The sequence below is a fragment of the Anopheles stephensi genome, unplaced genomic scaffold (assembly GCF_013141755.1).
Source record: "Anopheles stephensi strain Indian unplaced genomic scaffold, UCI_ANSTEP_V1.0 ucontig423, whole genome shotgun sequence".
NCBI lineage: Eukaryota > Metazoa > Arthropoda > Insecta > Diptera > Culicidae > Anopheles > Anopheles stephensi.
This window is the reverse complement of record NW_023405373.1, coordinates 228,212-252,720: the sequence shown is the minus strand read 5'-3', so window position 1 is coordinate 252,720 and position 24,509 is coordinate 228,212. Positions and strand designations below refer to the sequence as shown.

The 24,509-nt window shown below is 42.7% G+C and overlaps 1 protein-coding gene and 1 long non-coding RNA gene across 3 annotated transcripts in view; one reads left to right on the top strand and one right to left on the bottom strand.

Annotated features, from left to right (window-relative positions):
- The window catches only part of LOC118516965, a 57,893-nt gene extending 56,047 nt beyond the window's left edge, over positions 1 to 1,846 (bottom strand). Inside the window, exons 1-4 of one of the 2 annotated variants that reach the window (XM_036062795.1) lie at positions 1,389 to 1,846; positions 1,223 to 1,296; positions 1,028 to 1,144; positions 55 to 941 (exon numbers count right to left, since the gene is read on the bottom strand). In XM_036062795.1, coding sequence (XP_035918688.1) covers positions 103 to 941; positions 1,028 to 1,144; positions 1,223 to 1,296; positions 1,389 to 1,396 — 1,038 coding nt within the window. In that variant the 5' untranslated portion in view covers positions 1,397 to 1,846 and the 3' untranslated portion in view covers positions 55 to 102. Of the gene's footprint in view, positions 1 to 54; positions 942 to 1,027; positions 1,145 to 1,222; positions 1,297 to 1,388 lie in introns of those variants that run through there. The other variant, XM_036062796.1, reaches the window with a different exon arrangement.
- A 14,181-nt stretch (positions 1,847 to 16,027) lies between these two features.
- LOC118516975 lies at positions 16,028 to 19,642 on the top strand. The gene is made up of 3 exons (XR_004908213.1): positions 16,028 to 16,645; positions 16,703 to 16,780; positions 19,565 to 19,642. It is a non-coding gene; the product is annotated as an uncharacterized LOC118516975 (long non-coding RNA).
- Positions 19,643 to 24,509: the final 4,867 nt, after the last annotated feature.

The following is a 24,509-nucleotide window of genomic DNA, read 5'->3' as shown; positions in this document are numbered from 1 at the left end:
TGAGTTTTTATTATTAACATACATATTACATCATATTACATGTATTTAAAAAAATAAGGACACTTAGTAAGTGAAGGAACTTTATAACAAAACAAAAAAACACTAATAATGAGAATGTTGATGTCTGTGGTGCGTGGATTTAATCTTACCTTCTAGGTTCAGTCTTTGGCGGGCATGCTTCAATTTATTTTGGAAGAATGTTTTAATTTTTTGAGGAGTTGGAGTTACTCCGTGAAAGGTTCCAATGTGCTTAAATAAAGCAAGAATATTTTTATATCCAAACAACGGAATTTTTTGGTTCGGATGTCCAATTCCCGTCCAGCTCATCTCTATAACAAACTGTCTGGCAAATATGATGTCCATCGCTGAATGAAGCCTTTCTTCCGAGCTATCTGTTGGCAGCTGGCATTCCAGATATTCTTCAAATTCTTTTTTGTACTGTTGATCATTAAGCTGCTGATCCACTGCATCCAACATTTCTTTGGATGCGATCGGTTCCCAGTTGAATGAACTATTTGTTACCAACCCTGGACGAGGAGAGATTTTATCTAAGATCAAGTCCAGCTTAGTTTTAATAATTGCTTGATTTTTCTCAACAACTCGAACCCTGTTGGCGTGGTTAGTTTCTATTTCATTAAGTTTCTGGTCCAAATTTGTAATTTTTTTTGTCATGTCATCCATTTTCTGTCCAATTGAAACTAAAAGATCGCGCAATCCTGCGTCTATAGAAGATTTTGTTGTCTCTAGATTTATGGGACTATTGCTGCTTATGGGTTTGGAAATGTTGGGTTTGTTGGATGCGGAAAAAATGGAATCCGAAATGGATGCGGAAACATTGCGGTGAACGATGTTTGTTGCAGGTTGGATGTTCTTGGATATATTTTTTGCCGTTGGTAGTTGTTTTATAAAATCTGGATGTAGTGTTGGTTGTGATGAGGAAGCTGTAACACAACGATGAAAAACAATACATATTACTTTTAATACTGCTCCCAATCTTTTAAACGCATGCCGAGAAAACCATACAAACCTGCGGAAACACTGCGGTGAACGATGTTTGTTGCAGGTTGGATGTTCTTTGATGTATTTTTTGCCGTCGGTAGTTGTTTTATAAAATCTGGATGTAGTGTTGGTTGTGATGAGGAAGCTGTAACACAACGATGAAAAACAATACATATTACTCTCAATACTGCTCTAAAGTTTTATGAACCAATATTTTTTATACCTGTAGGCTGCGGCTTCTCGGATAAAACATATTTTCCGTCTCTCATATTGAGCACCACAATCTTGCGTGGTGTGCTAAATGATTCGCCACATCGTTAAAACACGAACAAAGAGATAAATATATTATACATCGAATCCTTTGTTACATGTATTTTAAAAATACATACTTTTCCATGTTGCTTGGTTGCTTCTCTTATTGGATGTTTACGTCTCGACACAACACAACCGCAATAGCTCACACGGATCAGATGGAGGACAAGCAACTCGGTAAGCACAAGTTCAAATCAACTTATAACCCTATATAATTGATAACACAGAAAAAGATAGGATAGCCACCGGTAAAGGGGGGGTACTACACACAGCTATGGCATATGAATGAATAAGTATGAATTTTAAATAAATGACAGCTATAAGAAAAAAACAAGATTTTTTTTCGTTTTTACTTGCTTGAAAACGGCACGTTTTTATTTTCTTTACCAACCAAGTTGTATACATTAAGACCAAGATGTATACATTACCACGCCATGACAGTTGGTCCGATGAGGTGTTATTAAGACGTCTTTTCGTGGTCTTTTCGTGGGTGAAAAGACCACGAAAAGACGTCTTTTCATCTGTCATTTGGAGCCTGGGTGTATTTAGAACAAGGTGTATGTATTCAGAAGGTGAATTTCGGTCGATTTGACAGAGCACCAGCACCATTTCCCAAGTTATCTGGTTCCCCAGTTTTCGTAAATGTTTTGGTAAATATATTCGTTAACGAAACTTCCTCAACAAGATTTACGAAATTCTAAACTATTTCGAGGATAACTTGTTTATGTTTGGATTCTGTTTGATTACATTTTGAACGAACCCCACTCATAAAATGAACCGGAACCATGTTCATCGAATGTAAACCGCTGATGGCGGACGGTTATCACAACGGATTTACATCCACGGAAGGCTTTCGGAAGGGCTTATGGCGTATGTTTAGGAGACGGAAGGTTTCTGTTCGGTCCGAACTGGAAGAGAACGCGCGAAAGAATGGCTTTATTCTCACTGACAGTTAGCCTTGCCCAGGTCGCAAAGGTCTATTCGTGTACACAATGGGTAACATTCATCTGGACGTTACAACTCGGTTATCCTGAACATAAATTACCCTCAATTTACCATCCGGTGGGCTCAGCCCAACATCTTAATTGACTAGTTTCGAGAACCCCATCGTAGGGTAACTGTGTGAGTTAACATCCTTCTACTTCGGGCACCACGTATGTTTCTGTTATATACTGAACTATTACTAGCAATAGTAGCCTTAGTAGAAGTAGTGCTCCACCTTGATCACACGTACATCTTAGGTAGTATTAGTATAAAAGCCCTCGTCAAACTAATTAAACCGTTCTTTCTCCGTTATATGTCATAAAGTAAAGTATCAACACACCGTAACTACCCGCAACCATAACATAATTTTGGCGACGAGGATTAAAAAGGATAAACGCGGAACGGAACTTTTGCTTTTGTGTACATCGTGTGAAGTTAATCGATAGTAAAGCAGTTCATCCGACGATTTGTCGGTAAATCTCGTGTCGGAGATCAGTGTCGGTAGTGTAGTAATGATGTGGAAGAAAGCAGTGAAGTGCCAATGTTAGTGAAAATGGCTGGACCGTCACTTTATTCGATAGCCAATCGAATATGTTCGCCAGAGGATCCGTGTTCAAATACGTATAAGAACCAGATCGAGCTGCTGAAGCAGCATTTGGCGCCAAAGGACAACATAATAGCCGAACGCTGCAAGTACCACAAGTGCGAACAAGCAGCAAACCAGACAATAACGGAGTTCATCATCGAGCTAAAATCGTTATCACAATCGTGTGATTTCGGCACGTTTTTGTCGCAAGCTACGAGATCGATTCGTCGCAGGATTGCAAAACTCCGGGTTGCGAACCAAGCTCCTAGCAGAAGGTGATCTCACGTTTGAAAAAGCTTGTGAGATTGGAAGAAGTTGGGAAGCATCGGAGCAGGAATGCAGAGAAATGCAAGGATCATCGAAATTGGCAGCGTTCAAACAACGCACATCGTGGAAGTCGTCGGATCGAACGCCAGTAAGAAAGAGCAAGCGTTTGTCTACGCGTTCTTTACCAGCAAGGCATCGAGATAATAAATGCTTTCGTTGTGGTAGAGATCATAGCCCCGAGAGCCTGTCCTGCCAAACAATGGAAGTGTTACGCAAACTACGAGCCAAAACGAGAGGATCACCAACTTGATCGTTCGAGCCGGTGCCAACAGTACGAGTACATTGCGGACGGATGTACCCGCAATGATGGATCTGGAGATTAAAGGTGTGCGTGTGCGGTTCGAAGTGGACACTGGTGCGTGCGAGACGGTGATTTCGAGAGAGACGTACGAGGAGCAACTATCTCACGTTCCGATGCGTGGGACGACAAGAGTGTTGCAAACGGTATCAGGGCAAACTATTCGTCCAATAGGAGAGTTACCAGTAGGCGTAAAAAACAGGTATGAAGATTTCGTTTCACTTTACAGTTTTGTTGTAGAACCGGCGAAAAAGAAGATGCTTATACCGCTCCTCGGTCGCTCGAGCTTAGATGTCCTAATGCCAGAACGGAGATAAATGGTAAGTCTTCATTACTCGTCTCTTAGTCTCTATTCAACCCAGTCGAAAGTCTGAAATTGAACACCAATACCCATACGTATTTTCTGGGGATGCCAGTCTGGCAATAGAAGGTTTTACAGCAAATTTTATCCTTAAACAAGGTGCTGTACCAATTTTTCATAAGCCATACACGGAACCGTTTAAATTTCGCGAAAATGCAGAAGAAATAAATCGCATGGTGAATAAGGGAATTATAGTCCCTGTTCGTTCGTCCACCTGGGCTAGTCCAATCGTAATTACGCCAAAAAAAGATGGCACTATTACAATTTGTTTAGATGGGAAAGCTACATTGAATCGCTTTATTTGTACGGAGCATTATCCGTTGCCTGCTATTGAAGACATCTTAGCAAATTTATCGATTTTCAATTTATTTTTGCAAAATCGATTTAACGGGAGCCTTTCTCCAAGTACGATTGTCACGCACAGCTCAAGAGTTATGTACTATAAATAACCACCGTGGATTGTTCAGGTAAACAAGAATGCCATTTGGGATGAGTTCGGCGCCCTCAGTATTTCAGTCTATAATAGATCAAATTTTGCTAGGAACAAAATCTACTCCGTATTTAGATGATATCCTTATTGGTGGCAGTACGCAACACGAATGCAAGGAAAATTTATTCCATGTGTTGGATTAAGTAAATAAGCATAAAGTGCAAATATATTGCGCCAGATCGCGATTATTTGAAACAGAAATTGAACATCTCGGTTTCATGCTCACATCTGACGGAATTCGTCCATGTCAAGCTTAAGTGCTGTCTTGCTCCAGCACCTAAAGATATAGTCGTTCTTAAGAAATTACAGCCGTTCTTTGGTCTTTTGAACTACTTCCACAATTTTTTGCCAAATCTGTCGTTGGAATTACATCCGTTATATAAATTGTTAAGGAGAGAAAGTAGATTCTCGTGGTCAGTCGAGTGTGAAAACGCATTTAAAAAGTGTAAAGACTTGTTGATCTCCAATGACGTATTAGAGACGTCCGATCCAACAAAGCCACTAATACCATGCCGTACGGATGCCAGTCCGTACGGAGTTGGTGCTATTTTATCTCACTTAGCGGGACAATTAGAGAAGCCTGTGTATTTTGCGTCATCAACACTCACACCCGCACAACAAAATTATGGGCAAATACATAAAGAAGCATTAGCAGTTGTATTTGGAACAAAAAAAAATCACAGGTATTTGTATGGTACGAGTTTTACTCTCGTTACCGATAGTTCCGCGTTCAAACAAATGTTTAACCCACACAAGAGTTCTTCTGCTGTGGCAATTTCTAGATTGCACAGATGGGCCGTAATTTTGTCTAATTACTCCTATAGCGTAGTACATAGGCCTGGTAAATGTATTAGCAATGCCGATGCGTTATCTCGTTTACCGTTGCCAACTGAAAACCGGATTGAGCACATATCAGTTACTGAAAGTAAAGTACAGGGATTTATTGGTAACGAAGAAATAAAAGATGATCAGCACAAAGATGCTGTGATCGTTTAACTGCTCAAAATGACACAAACCGTTTGGCCTAAAGAAGTAGTGGAAGAAATTAAGCAATATGCAACGATCAGACATAATTTTGAAATAGAAAATGATTGTCTTTATTTTGAGGTTCGTGTAGTGGTACCCAAGGCCCTTCAACGCCGTGTGCTGGAGAAACTACATGAAAATCATGATCGGGTGATCAGAATGAAAATGATCGGACGATCATATTTTTGGTAGAAAAGGTTTGATAAATATATTGTGAATTTTTTAAAGTCTTGCCCCGCGTGTCAAAAAACGCAAAAGGTACCAAGGGAAATAGTTACGTCTAGATGACCTCTAGCCTCTCATGCATTCCAAAGAATCCATTTGGATTTATTTCATTTTGATGGAAATACCTTTCTGATAATAGTGGATGCCTATTCAAAATTTGTAGATGTAAAAATACTACGAAGAACGTGTACAGAGAGTGTATTGGAACGATTGGAAGAAATGTATACGTATTTTGGGTTGCCTTCTGAAGTGTGATCGGATAATGGTCCACCTTTCAACTCATCTGGGTTTATACATGCGTGTAATTCAAATAATATAAAAGTATTGAAATCTCCTTCTTATCAACCTCAATCCAACGGACTAGGGGATTGGGGGGTACAGACGATCAAGAATGCCTTGAAAAGGTATGTGATAGATGAGCGATTAAAACCAATACCACTTTAGAAAAACATTACCATGATTCTGTTTCCTTATCGTAATACTCCATCTACGTCCACTGGCAAAACTCCAGCTTCATTATTGTTTAACTATGTGCCTCGCACATTTCTAAATACGAGCAATCCAGTTAAGATCTTAACACTAACAGTGTAACGAAACCAGTTAGACCCACTCATCATACCTATAGCCGTGGAGACAATATTATATAGAAATCATCAAGAAGATATTGTTAGGTGGATACCCGCGATGGTATTAGAGAAAATAAGTCCTAGCACTTACTCCATTAATTTACATTGGAATGTTAGAATGGTGCATACCAATCAGATTCGTGCTGCTCAGCTCTCAGATGAATTTCACCCTACTTTGCCTATACCTATATCAATGACTGATACTGCAACAAAAAATAATGAAACTAGAATACCTACCGGTAGAGAAAATATGCATTCAAAAAGATAAAGCAGTGAATCATCCTCGCCTAAACTACACAGATCAAAAAGGATAAAAGCTAGGCAAATGAATGAATAATCAGAATATTAGGAATGAATTAAATCTCATTTCAAGTTGGGAGGAGTGTTATATTCTGAACTATTACTAGCAATAGTAGCCTTGGTAGTAACGAAAAAACACGCACTTACCGATAATTTGTGTCACTCCAGCAGTGCCTGAAGAATCGAGCACTAATCGCACACTTCATTTTTCTCTTAAAGCCACTCTGAACCAGCAAACACACACACTCCAAAGTATATATCATGCACTTTTTGCACCTGTCTGGCTATCCGAGCAGTTTAGAGCAGTTTTTTAAGCTACCGAACAACTCAAATAACAAAGCAGCACTCGCAAACGCTTTGATTAATTCAAACAGCGCTCGAAAAACATCGAGCACTTTTCGCCAAATCCACTCATTGAGACGCTGTGACGAACAATCTTACATCACAGTATACCTGGCACATTTGGCTCCAGCATCCATATTCGAGCAGCAGTCGAGCAGTTGTTTAGCACCTGAAACATGTCCTAGCAAACCCTCCCAGCCACCAACAGCTATTCCGAACCCACTTCCGATTTTACCAGAAAAGCTGCTTGCAATTTGAGCAGTTTTATTTTTTGTCGCTTGGGTACTGGCGATTTTTGTCGGATGGAAAACCGATTTTGCTTGTGTCAAAATTCGGAAGCCGGAAAGCCGTCAGCCTAAAAATATCCATAAATTTCCGAATTTCCACCGTTTTTCCGATGGAAACGGATTGTACTCTCGGTTTACATCACTACAATCCAAACGGCACTCAATTCGATCCATTAATGAGCAAGTTATTTACACTTTTGCAGTAAACGCGGTATATCCGCCACGTGGTGGTGCTGTCACACTACTGTCACACTTCTGCCACCTCCGTTTTTTCACTTATTTAGCCTACTTAAGACGTATTTCACTGCGGTTTTTTGGGTTCGATCAATTGATTGCACACTTCCACACCGGAAAGGACCGCTTCCGGACAGATCCGTGCGAAATTGGCCGCAAAAACACACACCCGAAACTGCATCCCCCCACCACTGATGCACTTTTTGGACCACGTAGCTTTCGCACTAATCGGCCGATTTTTACCCCGTTTTCGGCTTGCGCAACATTTTGACCACTTTATCCACCGTTTTCACTCACTTCCAAACTCGAGAAATCGGGGATTTCCCGAGAAATTGTGTGTCAACCAATCTTGACGGCTGTTGTTGTTGTTGTTGTTGTTGTTTGTGTGGCCTACACGCGCTACATTTCGTCCTAAAAGCAGCGGAAATGCACCGTTTCTTCACTGAAACCACTTTATTGGCCATTTATCACTGAACTGAAACACAAACCGCGCTCCGATCGGTTCACCATCACCGGGAAAACTGTGTCCATCTCCGTCTGCTTACCGCACTTATGTGCGGGAACCATGGGCCACTTATATACACGTTATTTCACCGATTTTGGAGCCGTTTTCACTTTTGTACAGTAAAACTTGCCATTTTACCTCCATTGTGCATAATATTCGGTGGATCGAGCACAATTTTACGCCCTTTTTAAACCAAATAAAAACGGAGCGCACTTTACACAGAGTGCCACGCGCACCGGATGACAGCTCGACACTGCTACAGTGACATAACACTGACCAGGCTCAACCAAGGTGTATGTATCTAGAGCAAGGTGTATGTATTTAGAACAAGGTGTATGTATTCAGAAGGTGAATTTCGGTCGATTTGACAGAGCACCAGCACCATTTCCCAAGTTATCTGGTTCCCCAGTTTTCGTAAATGTTTTGGTAAATATATTCGTTAACGAAACTTCCTCAACAAGATTTACGAAATTCTAAACTATTTCGAGGATAACTTGTTTATGTTTCTGATATTCTGTTTGTTAACATTTCTATCCAACACAACCCTGCTCATAAAATGAACCGGAACCATGTTCATCGAATGTAAACCGGATGGCGGACGGTTATCACAACGGATTTACATCCACGGAAGGCTTTCGGAAGGGCTTATGGCGTATGTTAAGGAGACGGAAGGTTTCTGTTCGGTCCGAACTGGAAGAGAACGCGCGAAAGAATGGCTTTATTCTCACTGACAGTTCGCCTTGCCCAGGTGGCAAAGGCCTATTCGTATGTACACAATGGGTAACATTCATCCGGACGTTACAACTCGGCTATCCTGAACATAAATTACCCTCAATTTACCATCCGGTGGGCTCAGCCCAACATCTTAATTGACTAGCTTCGAGAACCCCATCGTAGGGTAACTGTGTGAGTTAACATCCTTCTACTTCGGGTACCACGTATGTTTCTGTTAAATACTGAACTATTACTAGCAATAGTAGCCTTAGTAGAAGTAGTGCTCCACCTTGATCACACATACATCTTAGGTAGTATTAGTATAAAAGCCCTTGTCAAACTAATTCAACCGTTCTTTCTTCCGTTATATGTCATAAAGTAAAGTATCAACACACCGTAACTACCCGCAACCATAACATAATTTTGGCGACGAGGATTAAAAAGGATAAACGCGGAACGGAACTTTTGCTTTTGTGTACATCGTGTGAAGTTAATCGATAGTAAAGCAGTTCATCCGACGATTTGTCGGTAAATCTCGTGTCGGAGATCAGTGTCGGTAGTGTAGTAATGATGTGGAAGAAAGCAGTGAAGTGCCAATGTTAGTGAAAATGGCTGGACCGTCACTTTATTCGATAGCCAATCGAATATGTTCGCCAGAGGATCCGTGTTCAAATACGTATAAGAACCAGATCGAGCTGCTGAAGCAGCATTTGGCGCCAAAGATCAACGTAATGGCCGAACGCTGCAAGTACCACAAGTGCGAACAAGCAGCAAACCAGACAATAACGGAGTTCATCATCGAGCTAAAAGCGTTATCACAATCGTGTGATTTCGGCACGTTGTTGTCGCAAGCGCTACTGTAAAAACGATTTTGTCGCAAGCTACGAGATCGATTCGTCGCAGGATTGCAAAACTCCGGGTTGCGAACCAAGCTCCTAGCAGAAGGTGATCTCACGTTTGAAAAAGCTTGTGAGATTGGAAGAAGTTGGGAAGCATCGGAGCAGGAATGCAGAGAAATGCAAGGATCATCGAAATTGGCAGCGTTCAAGCAACGCACATCGTGGAAGTCGTCGGATAGAACGCCAGTAAGAAAGAGCAAGCGTTTGTCTACGCGTTCTTCACCAGCAAGGCATCGAGATAATAAATGCTTTCGTTGTGGTAGAGATTGTAGAGATTGATTGGATTACGGCATCAGCTTAAGGAGGAGTGTTAGAGATTTCAAGAACGGAACATTAACGGATGTCATTGGAGAACTGAAGTATGAACTATAAACAACGTTTAGAGTACAGCTGAATAAAATCTCTCTTTCAACTTGCACACGTTTTCTTTCTGTAAAGCGCCCCGTAGACGGGACATACTTGTAGCCGGCCACTTTTGACAACCACCGATTTTCCTTTGTTCTTGTATACTGTCAGATGCGTCCCCGTAGCTATCGTTTTCGACCCCTCCCCCACTGGTCCTGTCGAGCAGTTTCCGCACAAGGTCCTCAGCTTTGTACCCAATTTTGTGCTCGTGTGCAACATTCCATATTGCTATCCCTCTTTGCCAGTACGGCAATGATCGTCTGTGCTGCTCTGTCAATTCTTCCACAGCCTGTGTCCATGTGTATACGTGTGTATGCCACTGCTCGACCGTGTAAACGCGCGGTATTGGTATGTATTGGCAGTAGCTGTTATGGATTAGAATTGTGTTAAGGCAAAGCAAATTTGCCAGCCAAAACATCCGCGTCACGTCGAGATCGCTCCTGTATCGGAGGGACCGTCGCATTAATCAATTGTGTTAAAAATTTGCGGGAAAAACGTAGTGCAATGAAAGCCTTTGGCTCTCTTACGGAGCCGGCGTAGGAAGCTTCCGGATGTGTTTCGGAGCCGGCATCGGATACTATCGGAGTGTTTAAAGAGGCGGATGAGGTCTCTGAGGGCCAAAGCCTCTTTTAATAAATGATTTAAAAAAGAGCTGTTTTGTTTGTGAAGCAAATAGTGGCAAGGCGAAAGAAAACACATATCACAATACATACAAAAAGCGTGATCACACACACATGTATACCCCTGGAGCGCAAACGCTCACACACACCACCCCATAAGCCCGAATCCGAACGTCCTCAGAATGTCCTCAGCCCAACTGACATTTTATAGCAGGCTTATAGCGGTTTTCGAGTTCTTTTAGCTAAATCTCGATGCTTAATCTTGCCTTAGAGAGCAGCAGATTTAGCTAATTATAACAGTTCGAACGCGTGGTTTCACGTAGTTTTTTCACCCATTTCCTTCGGATCCAAGCCCAACTGACATCTGTTATACAAAAAAGGCTAAATTTAAAAAAAAAATTGCCCGATCCTCGCCATAACTGCTCGCTTCATGCGCGAATGCTCGTTACGCTCTTAGAGCAGCTCAGCACCATGCCAGTTTGCCGTTGGAACGAGCAGCACAGCACACACCCGTTTGCTCTCGCGTGCAGAGGCGCTCAAACATTTTCTCACTTCCCGCAATGTGCCGTGCACTGCTCGAACCATGATCTTTCGCTTGAGAGCCCCTGAGTGCGAGAGAGCGAACACACGTGTGCAGGGGCGCTCGAACTGTTGTCGCGCGCCGTTTTGGTACTGGCATGCAGCGCGCATTTTAAAACCGTCTGGACACCCCTGCAAATTTCTGCTTCTCTCTTTCCTTATTGGCTCTGCCCTGAGCACGCTGAGCGACAGTCGTGTTCTGAATGTGATGGGGGGAGGATGTCGCACGCGCACGGATAAGCCGAGGCGCATGACCCGGTGTTTGAATGCAGATGGTTTTAGGATTAATCGTGTATTTGCGTGTAGGTGAGCTGCGGTAGCCTGGAGATTCAGTTCAGTTGACGATCGATTCGTGTTTGCCGCTTCCCGAAACATGTTTTCTGCGAGAGATGAGGTATGGTTCAGCATCTCATGTACGGCGAAGAGCACCATTTCTCAACTCACAGTCTTGTTTTTTCCCCCTAAAGGAACACTGGCGAACACGAGGAGTGCAACGGAGAGAAAGAAACATGAACGGGTTTGTTAAATAAATAAAAAATCATTCATTCATATCACAAACTAATCCGTGTGTTATTGTTTGCTTTGTTTTGATTTGCGCTGCCATAGCGCCTCTGGCCTATGACAGCTTGGATCCGAAGGAAATGGGTGAAAAAACTACGTGAAACCACGCGTTCGAACTGTTATAATTAGCTAAATCTGCTGCTCTCTAAGGCAAGATTAAGCATCGAGATTTAGCTAAAAGAACTCGAAACCCGCTATAAGCCTGCTATAAAATGTCAGTTGGGAGCTGTCACCCACTCGTCATACAAGTGCTCGAATCCGCATGCAACGTCCTAATTTTGTGTCACAAGCCCGCCGGCCATACAAAATTGAGGACGTTTTTACATGGGCTGAGGACATTCTGAGGACGTTCGGATTCGGGCTTATGGGGTGGTGTGCGTGAGCGTTTGCGCTCCAGGGGTATACATGTGTGTGTGATCACGCTGTTTGTATGTATTGTGATATGTGTTTTCTTTCGCCTTGCCACTATTTGCTTCACAAACAAAACAGCTCTTTTTTAAATCATTTATTAAAAGAGGCTTTGGCCCTCAGAGACCTCATCCACCTCTTTAAACACTCCGATAGTATCCGATGCCGGCTCCGAAACACATCCGGAAGCTTCCTACGCCGGCTCCGAAAGAGTGCCAAAGGCTTTCATTGCACTACGTTTTTCCCGCAAATTTTTAACACAATTGATTAATGCGACGGTCCCTCCGATACAGGAGCGATCTCGACGTGACGCGGATGTTTTGGCTGGCAAATTTGCTTTGCCTAAACACAACTCTAATCCATAACAGCAACTGCGGCCAATGGTTTGTTTCCGTGCCGGCACCGTACCTGTCAAGTCTACACCGACGCGACAATACATACCAATACCGCGCGTTTACACGGTCGAGCAGTGGCATACACACGTATACACATCGACACAGGCTGTGGAAGAATTGACAGAGCAGCACAGACGATCATTGCCGTACTGGCAAAGAGGGATAGCAATATGGAATGTTGCACACGAGCACAAAATTGGGTACAAAGCTGAGGACCTTGTGCGGAAACTGCTCGACAGGACCAGTGGGCATAGGCCAGAGGCGCTATGGCAGCGCAAATCAAAACAAAGCAAACAATAACACTCGGATTAGAATGTGATATGAATGAATGATTTTTTATTTATTCAACAAACCCGTTCATGTTTCTTTCTCTCCGTTGCACTCCTCGTGTTCGCCAGGGTTCCTTTAGGGGGAAAAAACAAGACGGTGAGTCTCAACTCATGGTGCTCTTCGTCGTACATGAGATGCTGCACCATACCTACGCTCTCGCAGAAAACATGTTACGGGAAGCGGCAAACACCAATCGATCGTCACAAAGTGAAGCTCCAGGCTACCGCAGCTCACACACGAACAATCCTAACACCATCTGCATTGAAACACCGGGTCATGCGCCTCGGCTTATCCGTGCGCGTGCGACGTCCTCCCCCCATCACATTCAGAACACGACTGTCGCTCAGCGTGCTCAGGGTAGAGCGAATAAAGAAAGAGAGAAGCAGAAATTGGCAGGGGTTTCCAGACGTTTTTAAAATGCGCGCTGCATGCCAGTACCAAAACGGCGCGCGAGAAACAGTTCGAGCGCCCCTGCACACGTGTGTTCGCTCTCTCCCACTCAGGGGCTCTCAACCGGAAGATCATGGTTCGAGCAGTGCACGGCACATTGCGGAAAGCGAGAAAATGTTTGAGCGCCTCTGCACGCGAGAGCGAACGGGTGTGTGCTGTGCTGCTCGTTCCAACGGCAAACTGGTATGGTGCTGAGCTGCTCTAAGAGCTTAACGAGCATTCGCGCATGAAGCGAGCAGTTATGGCGAGGATCGGGCAATTTTTTTTTGAAATTTAGCCTTTTTGTATAACAGATGTCAGTTGGGAGCCCATGTAAAAACGTCCTCAATTTTGTATGGCCCACTCGTCATACAAGTGCTCGAATCCGCATGCAACGTCCTAATTTTGTGTCACAAGCCCGCCGGCCATACAAAATTGAGGACGTTTTTACATGGGCTGAGGACATTCTGAGGACGTTCGGATTCGGGCTTATGGGGTGGTGTGCGTGAGCGTTTGCGCTCCAGCGGTATACATGTGTGTGTGATCACGCTGTTTGTATGTATTGTGATATGTGTTTTCTTTCGCCTTGCCACTATTTGCTTCACAAACAAAACAGCTCTTTTTAAAATCATTTATTAAAAGAGGCTTTGGCCCTCAGAGACCTCATCCGCCTCTTTAAACACTCCGTTAGTATCCGATGCCGGCTCCGAAACACATCCGGAAGCTTCCTACGCCGGCTCCGAAAGAGAGCCAAAGGCTTTCATTGCACTACGTTTTTCCCGCAAATTTTTAACACAATTGATTAATGTGACGGTCCCTCCGATACAGGAGCGATCTCGACGTGACGCGGATGTTTTGGCTGGCAAATTTGCTTTGCCTAAACACAATTCTAATCCATAACAGCAACTGCGGCCAATGGTTTGTTTCCGTGCCGGCACCGTACCTGTCAAGTCTACACCGACGCGACAGTACATACCAATACTGCGCGTTTACACGGTCGAGCAGTGGCATACACACGCATACACATCGACACAGGCTGTGGAAGAATTGACAGAGCAGCACAGACGATCATTGCCGTACTGGCAAAGAGGGATAGCAATATGGAATGTTGCACACGAGCACAAAATTGGGTACAAAGCTGAGGACCTTGTGCGGAAACTGCTCGACAGGACCAGTGGGGGCCGGCGGGCTTGTGACACAAAATTAGGACGTTGCATGCGGATTCGAGCACTTGTATGACGAGTGGGCCTGTGGTAGCAGCAGCCACACCCAACTGACATCTGTTATACAAAAAAGGCTAAATCTCAAAAAAAAAATTGCCCGATCCTCGCCATAACTGCTCGCTTCGTGCGCGAATGCTCGTTACGCTCTTAGAGCAGCTCAGCACCATACCAGTTTGCCGTTGGAACGAGCAGCACAGCACACACCCGTTCGCTCTCGCGTGCAGTGGCGCTCAAACATTTTCTCGCTTTCCGCAATGTGCCGTGCACTGCTCGAACCATGATCCTCCGCTTGAGAGCCCCTGAGTGGGAGAGAGCGAACACACGTGTGCAGGGGCGCTCGAACTGTTTCTCGCGCGCCGTTTTGGTACTGGCAAGCAGCGCGCATTTTAAAACCGCCTGGACACCCCTGCAAATTTTTGCTTCTCTCTTTCTTTATTCGCTCTCCCCTGAGCACGCTGAGCGACAGTCGTGTTCTGAATGTGATGGGGGGAGGATGTCGCACGCGCACGGATAAGCCGAAGCGCATGACCCGGTGTTTGAATGCAGATGGTGTTAGGATTAATCGTGTATTTGCGTGTAGGTGAGCTGCGGTAGCCTGGAGTTTCACTCGGTGATGATCGATTCGTGTTTGCCGCTTCCCGAAACATGTTTTCTGCGAGAGATGAGGTATGGTTCAGCATCTCATGTACGGCGAAGAGCATCATTTCTCAACTCACAATCTTGTTTTTTCCCCCTAAAGGAACACTGGCGAACACGAGGAGTGCAACGGAGAGAAAGAAACATGAATGGGTTTGTTGAATAAATAAAAAATTATTCATTCATATCACAATCTAATCCGAGTGTTATTGTTTGCTTTGTTTTGATTTGCGCTGCCATAGCGCCTCTGGCCTATGACAGCTTGGATCCGAAGGAAATGGGTGAAAAAACTACGTGAAACCACGCGTTCGAACTGTTATAATTAGCTAAATCTGCTGCTCTCTAAGGCAAGATTAAGCATCGAGATTTAGCTAAAAGAACTCGAAAACCGCTATAAGCCTGCTATAAAATGTCAGTTGGGCAAGCAGCTGTAGCTGTCAAATGCCCCCAAAAAGAAATAACTCCACTGTGTTTATCACAGAGAATCGGATCGAATCAATTATGATTGCAAGAAAATTGTTTTATGTTGTTAATTTTATTTATTTTTCGTATAAATTTTTAACAAAAATAATACTCATGGAACTAACAAATATTAGTTGAAATATTCTTGTTTGGGTAGAAACAAAAATTCAGTTTTGTTGAGCATACAACAAGTTCCCGAGGTACGTGGCAATCTACGATATATGCCAATTCATAATACGCGAATGTTTCATAAACAACTGCCTAAGCTTTTTGTTCCGTAAAATTATGTATTTTAAGTTTATAATTTTTTAATTTTGAGTGCATTTATATTTAAATTTTAGCAATATGGCCAGGCCGTTCTTTATGAATAAAAAAACAAAAAATATTTAAATTTTTAGCAATACGTAATCTATCGATTTTAAAACATGAGCGGAATTTTGATTATGACGTATATTGGATAATGCCTGTACGAAATTTGGCTGTTGGGTTCCGTTTGATAGCGTATACTGGGAACTATGATGTTGCACTATATTCATAGAAAGAGCGGAGTGGTATTCAATGCAGTTGCAGTGTTTATAAAATAAAAAAAACTGTTGAAATTGTTAAAACCATCGGTAGGTGTTTATTATATGCAACGCGGTAAACTTTCTTTTAAAAAATTTCATCATACTATGATTTCTTTTTAGAATATGGATATCGATTTTGAGGAAATAGCTCCTGCACTTGCTGAGCAAGTAGCAACATTGATGATGCATTTAATAGAAGACGAGGAGGAGGAGGAGGAAGAATCCCGTCCAGCAAAGGTCCGTCGATGCTGGACAACGGACCTCTTTTTGGAAAGGGAAGATGTGTGGGGGCGTCTTCTTGAGGCAATTGATGGTGAAGGACCCAATTATCGTATACATGACTTTCTGCGTCTGGATCGGGAGGAGTTCCTCCACATTTTATCGTTGATAGGCCCAAAAATTTGCCGGGAGAATACGAATATGCGGAAAGCCATAACACCGAAACCACGGCTTGCCATCGCGCTACGCTACTTGGCTACAGGGGACTCATATGAATCCCTAGCCTATTTGTTCAGGGTAAGTTTTTCAAAGCAAGATATGTATATTCTTCTACTTACTACTGATTCTCTTCAGGATTCTAGCTGATCTGTATTCTATATCGTCCAGGAAGTGTGTTCTTGTCTAATACAGGACCTTAAGGAGTATGTCAAGGTAATATTTAATTCATATATCTTTTTAAGGTTTACTAAACCGTATTTGGCACTGCTGGCGCACTTGTAGCGGGGTCGATTATCGTCGGGAAGAGTCATTTTGCTAAACCTAATTGAACGGCCGCTTTGAATGCAGCATTGAATAATTAATCTCACGGATACAATCAAAACCAGAATCCCCAGTAGCAGGAATGAAACGCAGAAACAACTTTCGAGATTGTGCTATCAAAACAGAAGTATCTTATCTATAGAAATTATTCAATTCGTTAAGCAAACTTTGCATAATTGGATAAAAACTAGCATGACAATCCTTTAGTGGTTTGCGGTTGTGGTTTTTTCTTGACCTTAACCTTGACCTTGACCTTTTGCTTGACTTACTCAAGCAAGGAATGGAGCTAACTGTGATTGTATGATCGTATGATGAAACGTGATTCTATGATCCTGCTCGACAGCATTTTAACACACGTTGAACAGAAATGAGACTGTTAGAAGCAAACTCTCTAAAATAAATGTTTGATTAATTTAAAAAAAAAGTAATTGTTCTATTAAATGTGCACAAACGCCAATGTTTCTACATCTCGGAACAACAGCTCGCACAAACATGTAAATGAATGACCCGGAAAACTATTGCAGGTGATGAATGGATGTCGTTAAGGATCTGGATGTGAGGGTCTTAAGAGGAGCCGTGTTCGAGAGCGGTCAGAACACTGGCACTGTCGGCGAAGATAACGTCCGGAATGTCGAACCGGAATCTTTCGTCGGCGGCAAGTCGGATGGCTATTGCTTCAGCTGAAAAGATAGATGTGTGGTTAGGGGAGCTTGATGGCACAATTTTCGAGGCTGGAATGGATCCCACAGCCGGTTGACTACCGATTTACGGAGCCGTCTGTGTAAATGTAGTGATGGTGCTGGTATATGGTCCGGATCAGGAGCGTTAAGGTGCTATTGGCGATGTGGTTGTTATTTCCGGTTCCCCGGAGAGTGTGTTTTAGTTACCAGGGACGTATGACCTTGCGGATGGATTGGATGATCGGAGAAAGCTGGTGGTTGGTGAGTTGGTGCAGGTCGGTGTTAACTCTGGTAATGAGGGCAGTTGCGTCGATTCCTTTCTCAAGGATCCAAACCCTGTAATGACCGGAACGTTTTCATTCCATTATTGCGCAAAATAATTCAGTACTGAAAATACCCTCGTTCCGGCAGTTTCAATAAATTGTTATAGAAATGTAGATTTAATATTAAGTTAATGAAGATTCAATCGCATATTTACTAGCTCTATGTTTAAGAGTAGGCAGGCCTTATTTTGTCAACAAGTAGCCCTTTCATATGCGTTAAAGAATGGGCCCAGACCGCATAAATTTATATGCCTAACATGCCCCACATTGACAGGGTTCATTTTGAAGCTACAAGCGCAAACGTTATTCAATCTGATGCGTTGATATTGGCGTTTGCACCTAAAAAGAAGAAATGAAGTATCCGTGCTTTGCACAAAGCTATCTTGTTGTGCTTTGATTGTATAGTAGTAAACAAATATCTTTTTGGAAAATTTGGTGGCTCTGAAAAGAGCCAATGAGTGGCAAAAATGGGATTTCGCCATGGTGTTTGTGCATGCTACTGCTGCGACATGGTGATCGAGTTGGTCGGTCGGCACGGTGATCCAGTTGTCCAGTCCAGAAAATATGAAATAGAAAATTAGTTCATGATGTGAACAATGAGGATGGGTTATGTACTTACTTATTTACTTATCAGGCGATACAACCGCCTCGCGGTCTTGGCATCCTGCAGAAGTCTCGATCGGTTCGGTGATCGTGGCGTTAGTGGCACCAGCCTCCACAAAGCAGAACCGGACATACAAATTCCAACTGGACCGTCTTTCCTTACGCAAAACGGATTATCCAGCTGCTGCCAAAATAAGTCAAGATAGCCAGAAATGGCAGTCCAAGAACTCGTGAGGTTGAAAAGCCAAAGGAGAAAGACGACGAACAAGGATAGGATAGGTATGACAGCATAGACAAGGATAGGAGAGGATAGGAGAGGATAGGAATTACAGGTAATCATGGTCACGGTTTTGAGAGGCATAATAATTTGTAACCTGCTCGTTCATCGTATTGGTCACCGCCTGAATCAACTTGGCACAAAACTCTGGGTCACTTTGTTCAAAAGTGGCAACTTGTGCCTCCACAAAATCACCCAGAGCTCTGGCCTTGGTGACCGTACGACGAGCAGACGATGTTTTACAAATTTGCTTTACCGTTTCCAAACATTCCGCAATTTGGAGGGAACGACTATTTTGCTTCCGCTTTCGCGGATTTAATTGCCGTTCCGGAAGCATGGTGGATGTGGATGGGGTCGGTGGCAATTCTTCCAAATGCCCCCGAGATGAGGCACTTGGCAGAATGCCGGATGAGGATAGGACCGGTGGGTGGGAGGGGATCATGGTTGATGTGGATGGGAGTGGCGACGATGCTTCCAAATTTGCCTGAAATGATAGATAAAATTATTTATAACTATTGATGGTAACTTTCGGAGACACAAATACCATATTAAGCGTTTAATTAAAAATATCCCGCGCGCTATAAATATTGAAATTTATATAATAAAATGGATGTTTTCATTAATTTATGAATGAATGAAAACATTCCCCAGGCACCCCTTCCTTCCTGTACACGAATCGTTAACAGTTTGACAAAATTGTTGGTCAAATTTTGAGTTGACGCTCCGTGTACTGTATTCATAGTTGCACGTTACACATAATATTTATTTAGATTTTTATTTTATATCTTTTCAGCTGCCGTCCAGTGCTACAGAATGGCTTAAAACATCGAGCGCATTTGAGGAAAAGTGGAATTTCCCTCATGCTATTGCTTCAATTGATGGAAAACACGTATCCATCAAAGCACTTTCAAATTCTGGAAGCCAGTTTTTTAATTATAAAAAAACATTCAGCATTGTCCTTCTTGCTATGGTAGACGCCAACTATAACTTCCTTTTTATTGACGTCGGTTGTCAGGGACGTATATCTGATGGTGGCGTTTTGGCAAACAGCCTGATCTATCACAAACTGGAACGGAACGAGTTGAATATACCCCCTCCAGAAATTCTCCAAGTTCCGTATCAGATAAAGGTTCCATACTACCTTTTGGGTGATCAGGCGTTTGCCATGAAAGAATACTGCCTCCGTCCATTTGGAGGAATGCATGCGGCAGATTCTGTGGAGCGTCATTTTAACTACAGGCATTCTCGGGCGCGTCGAACCGTGGAAAATGCGTTTGGCATACTATCACAGGTGTTCCTAGTGTTCCTGAAACCGATAGAGTTGGAACCGCCCGTAGCAGATAAGGTCGTCTTAGCAGCTGTTTACCTGCACAACTTTAGACGACGACATACGCTATACAATTTTTCCGATGCACTTCTGCCACCCAGTACAAGTCAGCCTTCCTCATCGATGATAATAGAAGAACTGGATGATGTAGCAACACCAGCTTCAATGCTTCCGATCCCTGTTATACCCATTAGGCCAACCAGAGCATTGCAAAACATGCGAACACATGTAGCCCATCATCTTAAGTGGAATGACCCACTTTCTTATCCTCTACCACAACCCCGAAGAGCTGCACAATAATAGTAACATGATCACCAGCATTATCATCAGGTCAGGATGGGATTTGATCCCCGGTCCTGCCGTAAAAACCGTTGCTGGTATCCATGTTGGCAATCGAACCGCCCCGTATATAAATATGTGTGGCAGCGCTAGGAAGTATCGACAATCACTTATATAGATTACTTACGGAATTCAAAATTGGCCGCGGTACCGTCGTGTCCTGCAGGAACGCCATATGCTCATAAGCATACCAACTGTGTTCAAAAATGTCATCCGTCCCTGCAATCACGTTATACTTTGTTAGATACAAATAAATAAATAAAAATCCAAATTATTTACCTGCTCCAGTCACCATACTACGCGAAATGTCCTTGCGAATCCGCCTATAGGTGTTTACGAGGTTTTTCCACTTTGCGCGGACAACCTCGTGCGAACGCCCCATAACGTTCGCAATTTCCTTCCATGCCTGGTGGCGGATCTCGGCATTTTTGTACATGCGATCCGTGTCCTTCCACAGGCATGTGTATGATTTTACCAACTCTATTAGTTGGAGAACTTCCTCCACCTCTTGAATTGGCTGGAATAAAAAATAGGAAACAAATTGTTAGTTATATAGGTACAGATTAAGTCCCTTGAAGGCCCTATATACAATATAAGTGTGGCATCTGTACCACCTCGAACATGTCCACCGGGAGAGCTTTCCCCTAAGCGGAAACTACTAAGAGGAAACCCCTAAACAGATTGAAAACTGGGGGTCCTTGCTACTTCGAATCTACTGGTCGGACAGGAGGGGAGTGCATTGTGAGTTTCACCAACCACCCCCCCCCCCCACTCCGCGGCCACTCAGTCCATTGAATCTGCTGTTCAGCCAAAAAGGGGTCGAGGGGGGATCGATCTTTTGAGGATCCTTTATAAGCTCCTTAATGATCTTACGTTGAATCCGCCGCTGCTGCTGTTACCTTTTTAACCTTTTCAACTTCATAAATTTCGTGATACTTACATTTTTAACTTGCTTCTGACCCGATTTCTCCATATTTTAAGCAATGAAAATTTTTAAGTAGCAACACTGCACAGCCAAACCGACGGACTAACTTGCGTTTCTGGGAAAGCGTTTAACGATCACTAAGGAAAAAGCATAGTAGGTAAAGTCAAAATGGTAAAAAAAATTTTTTCCCAATTTTTATTATTCCGGAAATTGCTGTTCAACAAATCAAAAGCAATGAATTTAGCAATTAATGAAGAGCAACAATTTTACCAAAACCAATCCATTTCCGTTTTATGTAAAGTATCAGCTGGAACATTTTATTTTATTTTGACCCTACCGCTAATGCTATAGTTTCACTGTGTGCGGCTTAAAATCGATAAATTTAAAAAAAAACAATTTTCCATTCGTTTCATAAATGATTTCTTTATTTACATCATAAATATACAAAAAAATATTGAACAGTATAACAACATTGTATTTGTGATCGGTTGTTTATCGGAAACATTTGTAAAAATGTTGATATAATTACCATTTCGCGGGTTGGGTAAATTAGCAGGAAAATAGATAATATTCACAGCTTTCCTATAAATCATTCCATAATATCAATTAAGTGAGGAGAAATTTCTTCAAATATAGTATTAGAGAAAAGTGCTACCATTCTTAACCATTTAAAAACATATATATTCATTTCCGGAATCATAACGGTGAATTTTTAAATTTATGTGTTGGCTGTTCGTCGCACGACAGTTCAACTCCCCAACCTACCAGTGCTAACCACCACATCCCCGATCCGTCATCCGTGTCGCCGGCGTGTTTCCCGCATACATCGGGTTACGAGCCGGCGACTTGAGAACAATAGGTCGCTGGAGCTGTCAAAAGTCGCCTGTCAAAAGGATGTCCCGTCCCACTGGTCCTGTCGAGCAGTTTCCGCACAAGGTCCTCAGCTTTGTACCCAATTTTGTGCTCGTGTGCAACATTCCATATTGCTATCCCTCTTTGCCAGTACGGCAATGATCGTCTGTGCTGCTCTGTCAATTCTTCCGCAGCCTGTGTCGATGTGTATACGTGTGTATGCCACTGCTCGACCGTGTAAACGCGCAGTATTGGTATGTATTGTCGCGTCGGTGTAGACTTGACAGGTACGGTGCCGGCACGGAAACAAACCATTGGCCGCAGTTGCTGTTATGGATTAGAATTGTGTTTAGGCAAAGCAAATTTGCCAGCCAAAACATCCGCGTCACGTCGAGATCGCTCCTGTATCGGAGGGACCGTCGCATTAATCAATTGTGTTAAAAATTTGCGGGAAAAACGTAGTGCAATGAAAGCTTTTGGCTCTCTTTCGGAGCCGGCGTAGGAAGCTTCCGGATGTGTTTCGGAGCCGGCATCGGATACTATCGGAGTGTTTAAAGAGGCGGATGAGGTCTCTGAGGGCCAAAGCCTCTTTTAATAAATGATTTTAAAAAGAGCTGTTTTGTTTGTGAAGCAAATAGTGGCAAGGCGAAAGAAAACACATATCACAATACATACAAACAGCGTGATCACACACACATGTATACCCCTGGAGCGCAAACGCTCACGCACACCACCCCATAAGCCCGAATCCGAACGTCCTCAGAATGTCCTCAGCCCATGTAAAAACGTCCTCAATTTTGTATGGCCGGCGGGCTTGTGACACAAAATTAGGACGTTGCATGCGGATTCGAGCACTTGTATGACGAGTGGGGTCTACGGGAAGCCTAATAGATCAAATTTTGCTAGAAACAAAATCTATTCCGTATCTAGATGATATCCTTATTGGTGGCAGTACGCTACATGAATGCAAGGAAAATTTAGTCCATGTGTTGGATTAATTAAATAAGCATAAAGTGCAAATATATTGGGCCAGATCACGATTTTTTGAAACAGAAATTGAACATCTCGGTTTCATGCTCACATCTGACGAGATTCGTCCATGTCAAGCTAAAGTGGAAGCAATCTGTCTTGCTCCAGCACCTAAAGATATAGTCGTTCTTAAGAAATTACAGCCGTTCTTTGGTCTTTTGAACTACTTCCACAAATTTTTGCCAAATCTGTCGTTGGAATTACATCCGTTATATAAATTGTTAAGGAGAGAAAGTAGATTCTCGTGGTCAGTCGAGTGTGAAAACGCATTTAAAAAGTGTAAAGAATTGTTGATCTCCAATGACGTATTAGAGCCGTATGATCCAACAAAGCCACTAATACTAACTATGGATGCCAGTCCGTATGGAGTTGGTGCTATTTTATCTCACTTAGCGGGACAATTGGAGAAGCCTGTGTATTTTGCGTCATCAACACTCACACCCGCACAGCAAAATTACGGGCAAATACATAAAGAAGCATTAGCAGTTGTATTTGGAACAAAAAAACAATCACAAGTATTTGTATGGTACGAGTTTTACTCTCGTTACCGATAGTTCTGCGTTCAAACAAATGTTTAACCCACACAAGAGTTCTTCTGCTGTGGCAATTTCCAGATTGCACAGATGGGCCGTAATTTTGTCTAATTACGCCTATAGCGTAGTACATAAGCCTGGTAAATGTATAAGTAATGCCGATGCGTTAACTCGTTTATCGTTGCCAACTGCAAACCGGATTGAGCACATATCAGTTACTGAAAGTAAAGTAAAATGATTTATTGGTATCGAAGAAATAAAAGATGATCAGCACAAAGACGCTGTGATCGTTTAACTGCTCAAAGTGACTCAAACCGGTTGACCTAAAGAAGTAGTGGAAGAAATTAAGCAATATGCAATGATCAGACACAATTTTGAAATAGAAAATTATTGTCTTTATTTTGAGGATCGTGTTGTGGTACCCAAGGCCCTTCAACGCCGTGTGCTGGATAAACTACATGAAAATCATGATCGGGTAATCAGAATGAAAATGATCGGACGATCATATTTTTGGTTTGATAAAGATATTGTGAACGTTTTAAAGTCGCGCCCCGCGAGTCAAAAAACGCAAAACGTACCAAGGGAAATAGTTACGTCTAGATGGCCTCTAGCCTCTCATGCATTCCAAAGAATCCATTTGGATTTATTTCATTTTGATGGAAATACCTTTCTGATAACAGTGGATGCCTATTCAAAATTTATAAATGTGAAAATACTACGAAGAACGTGTACG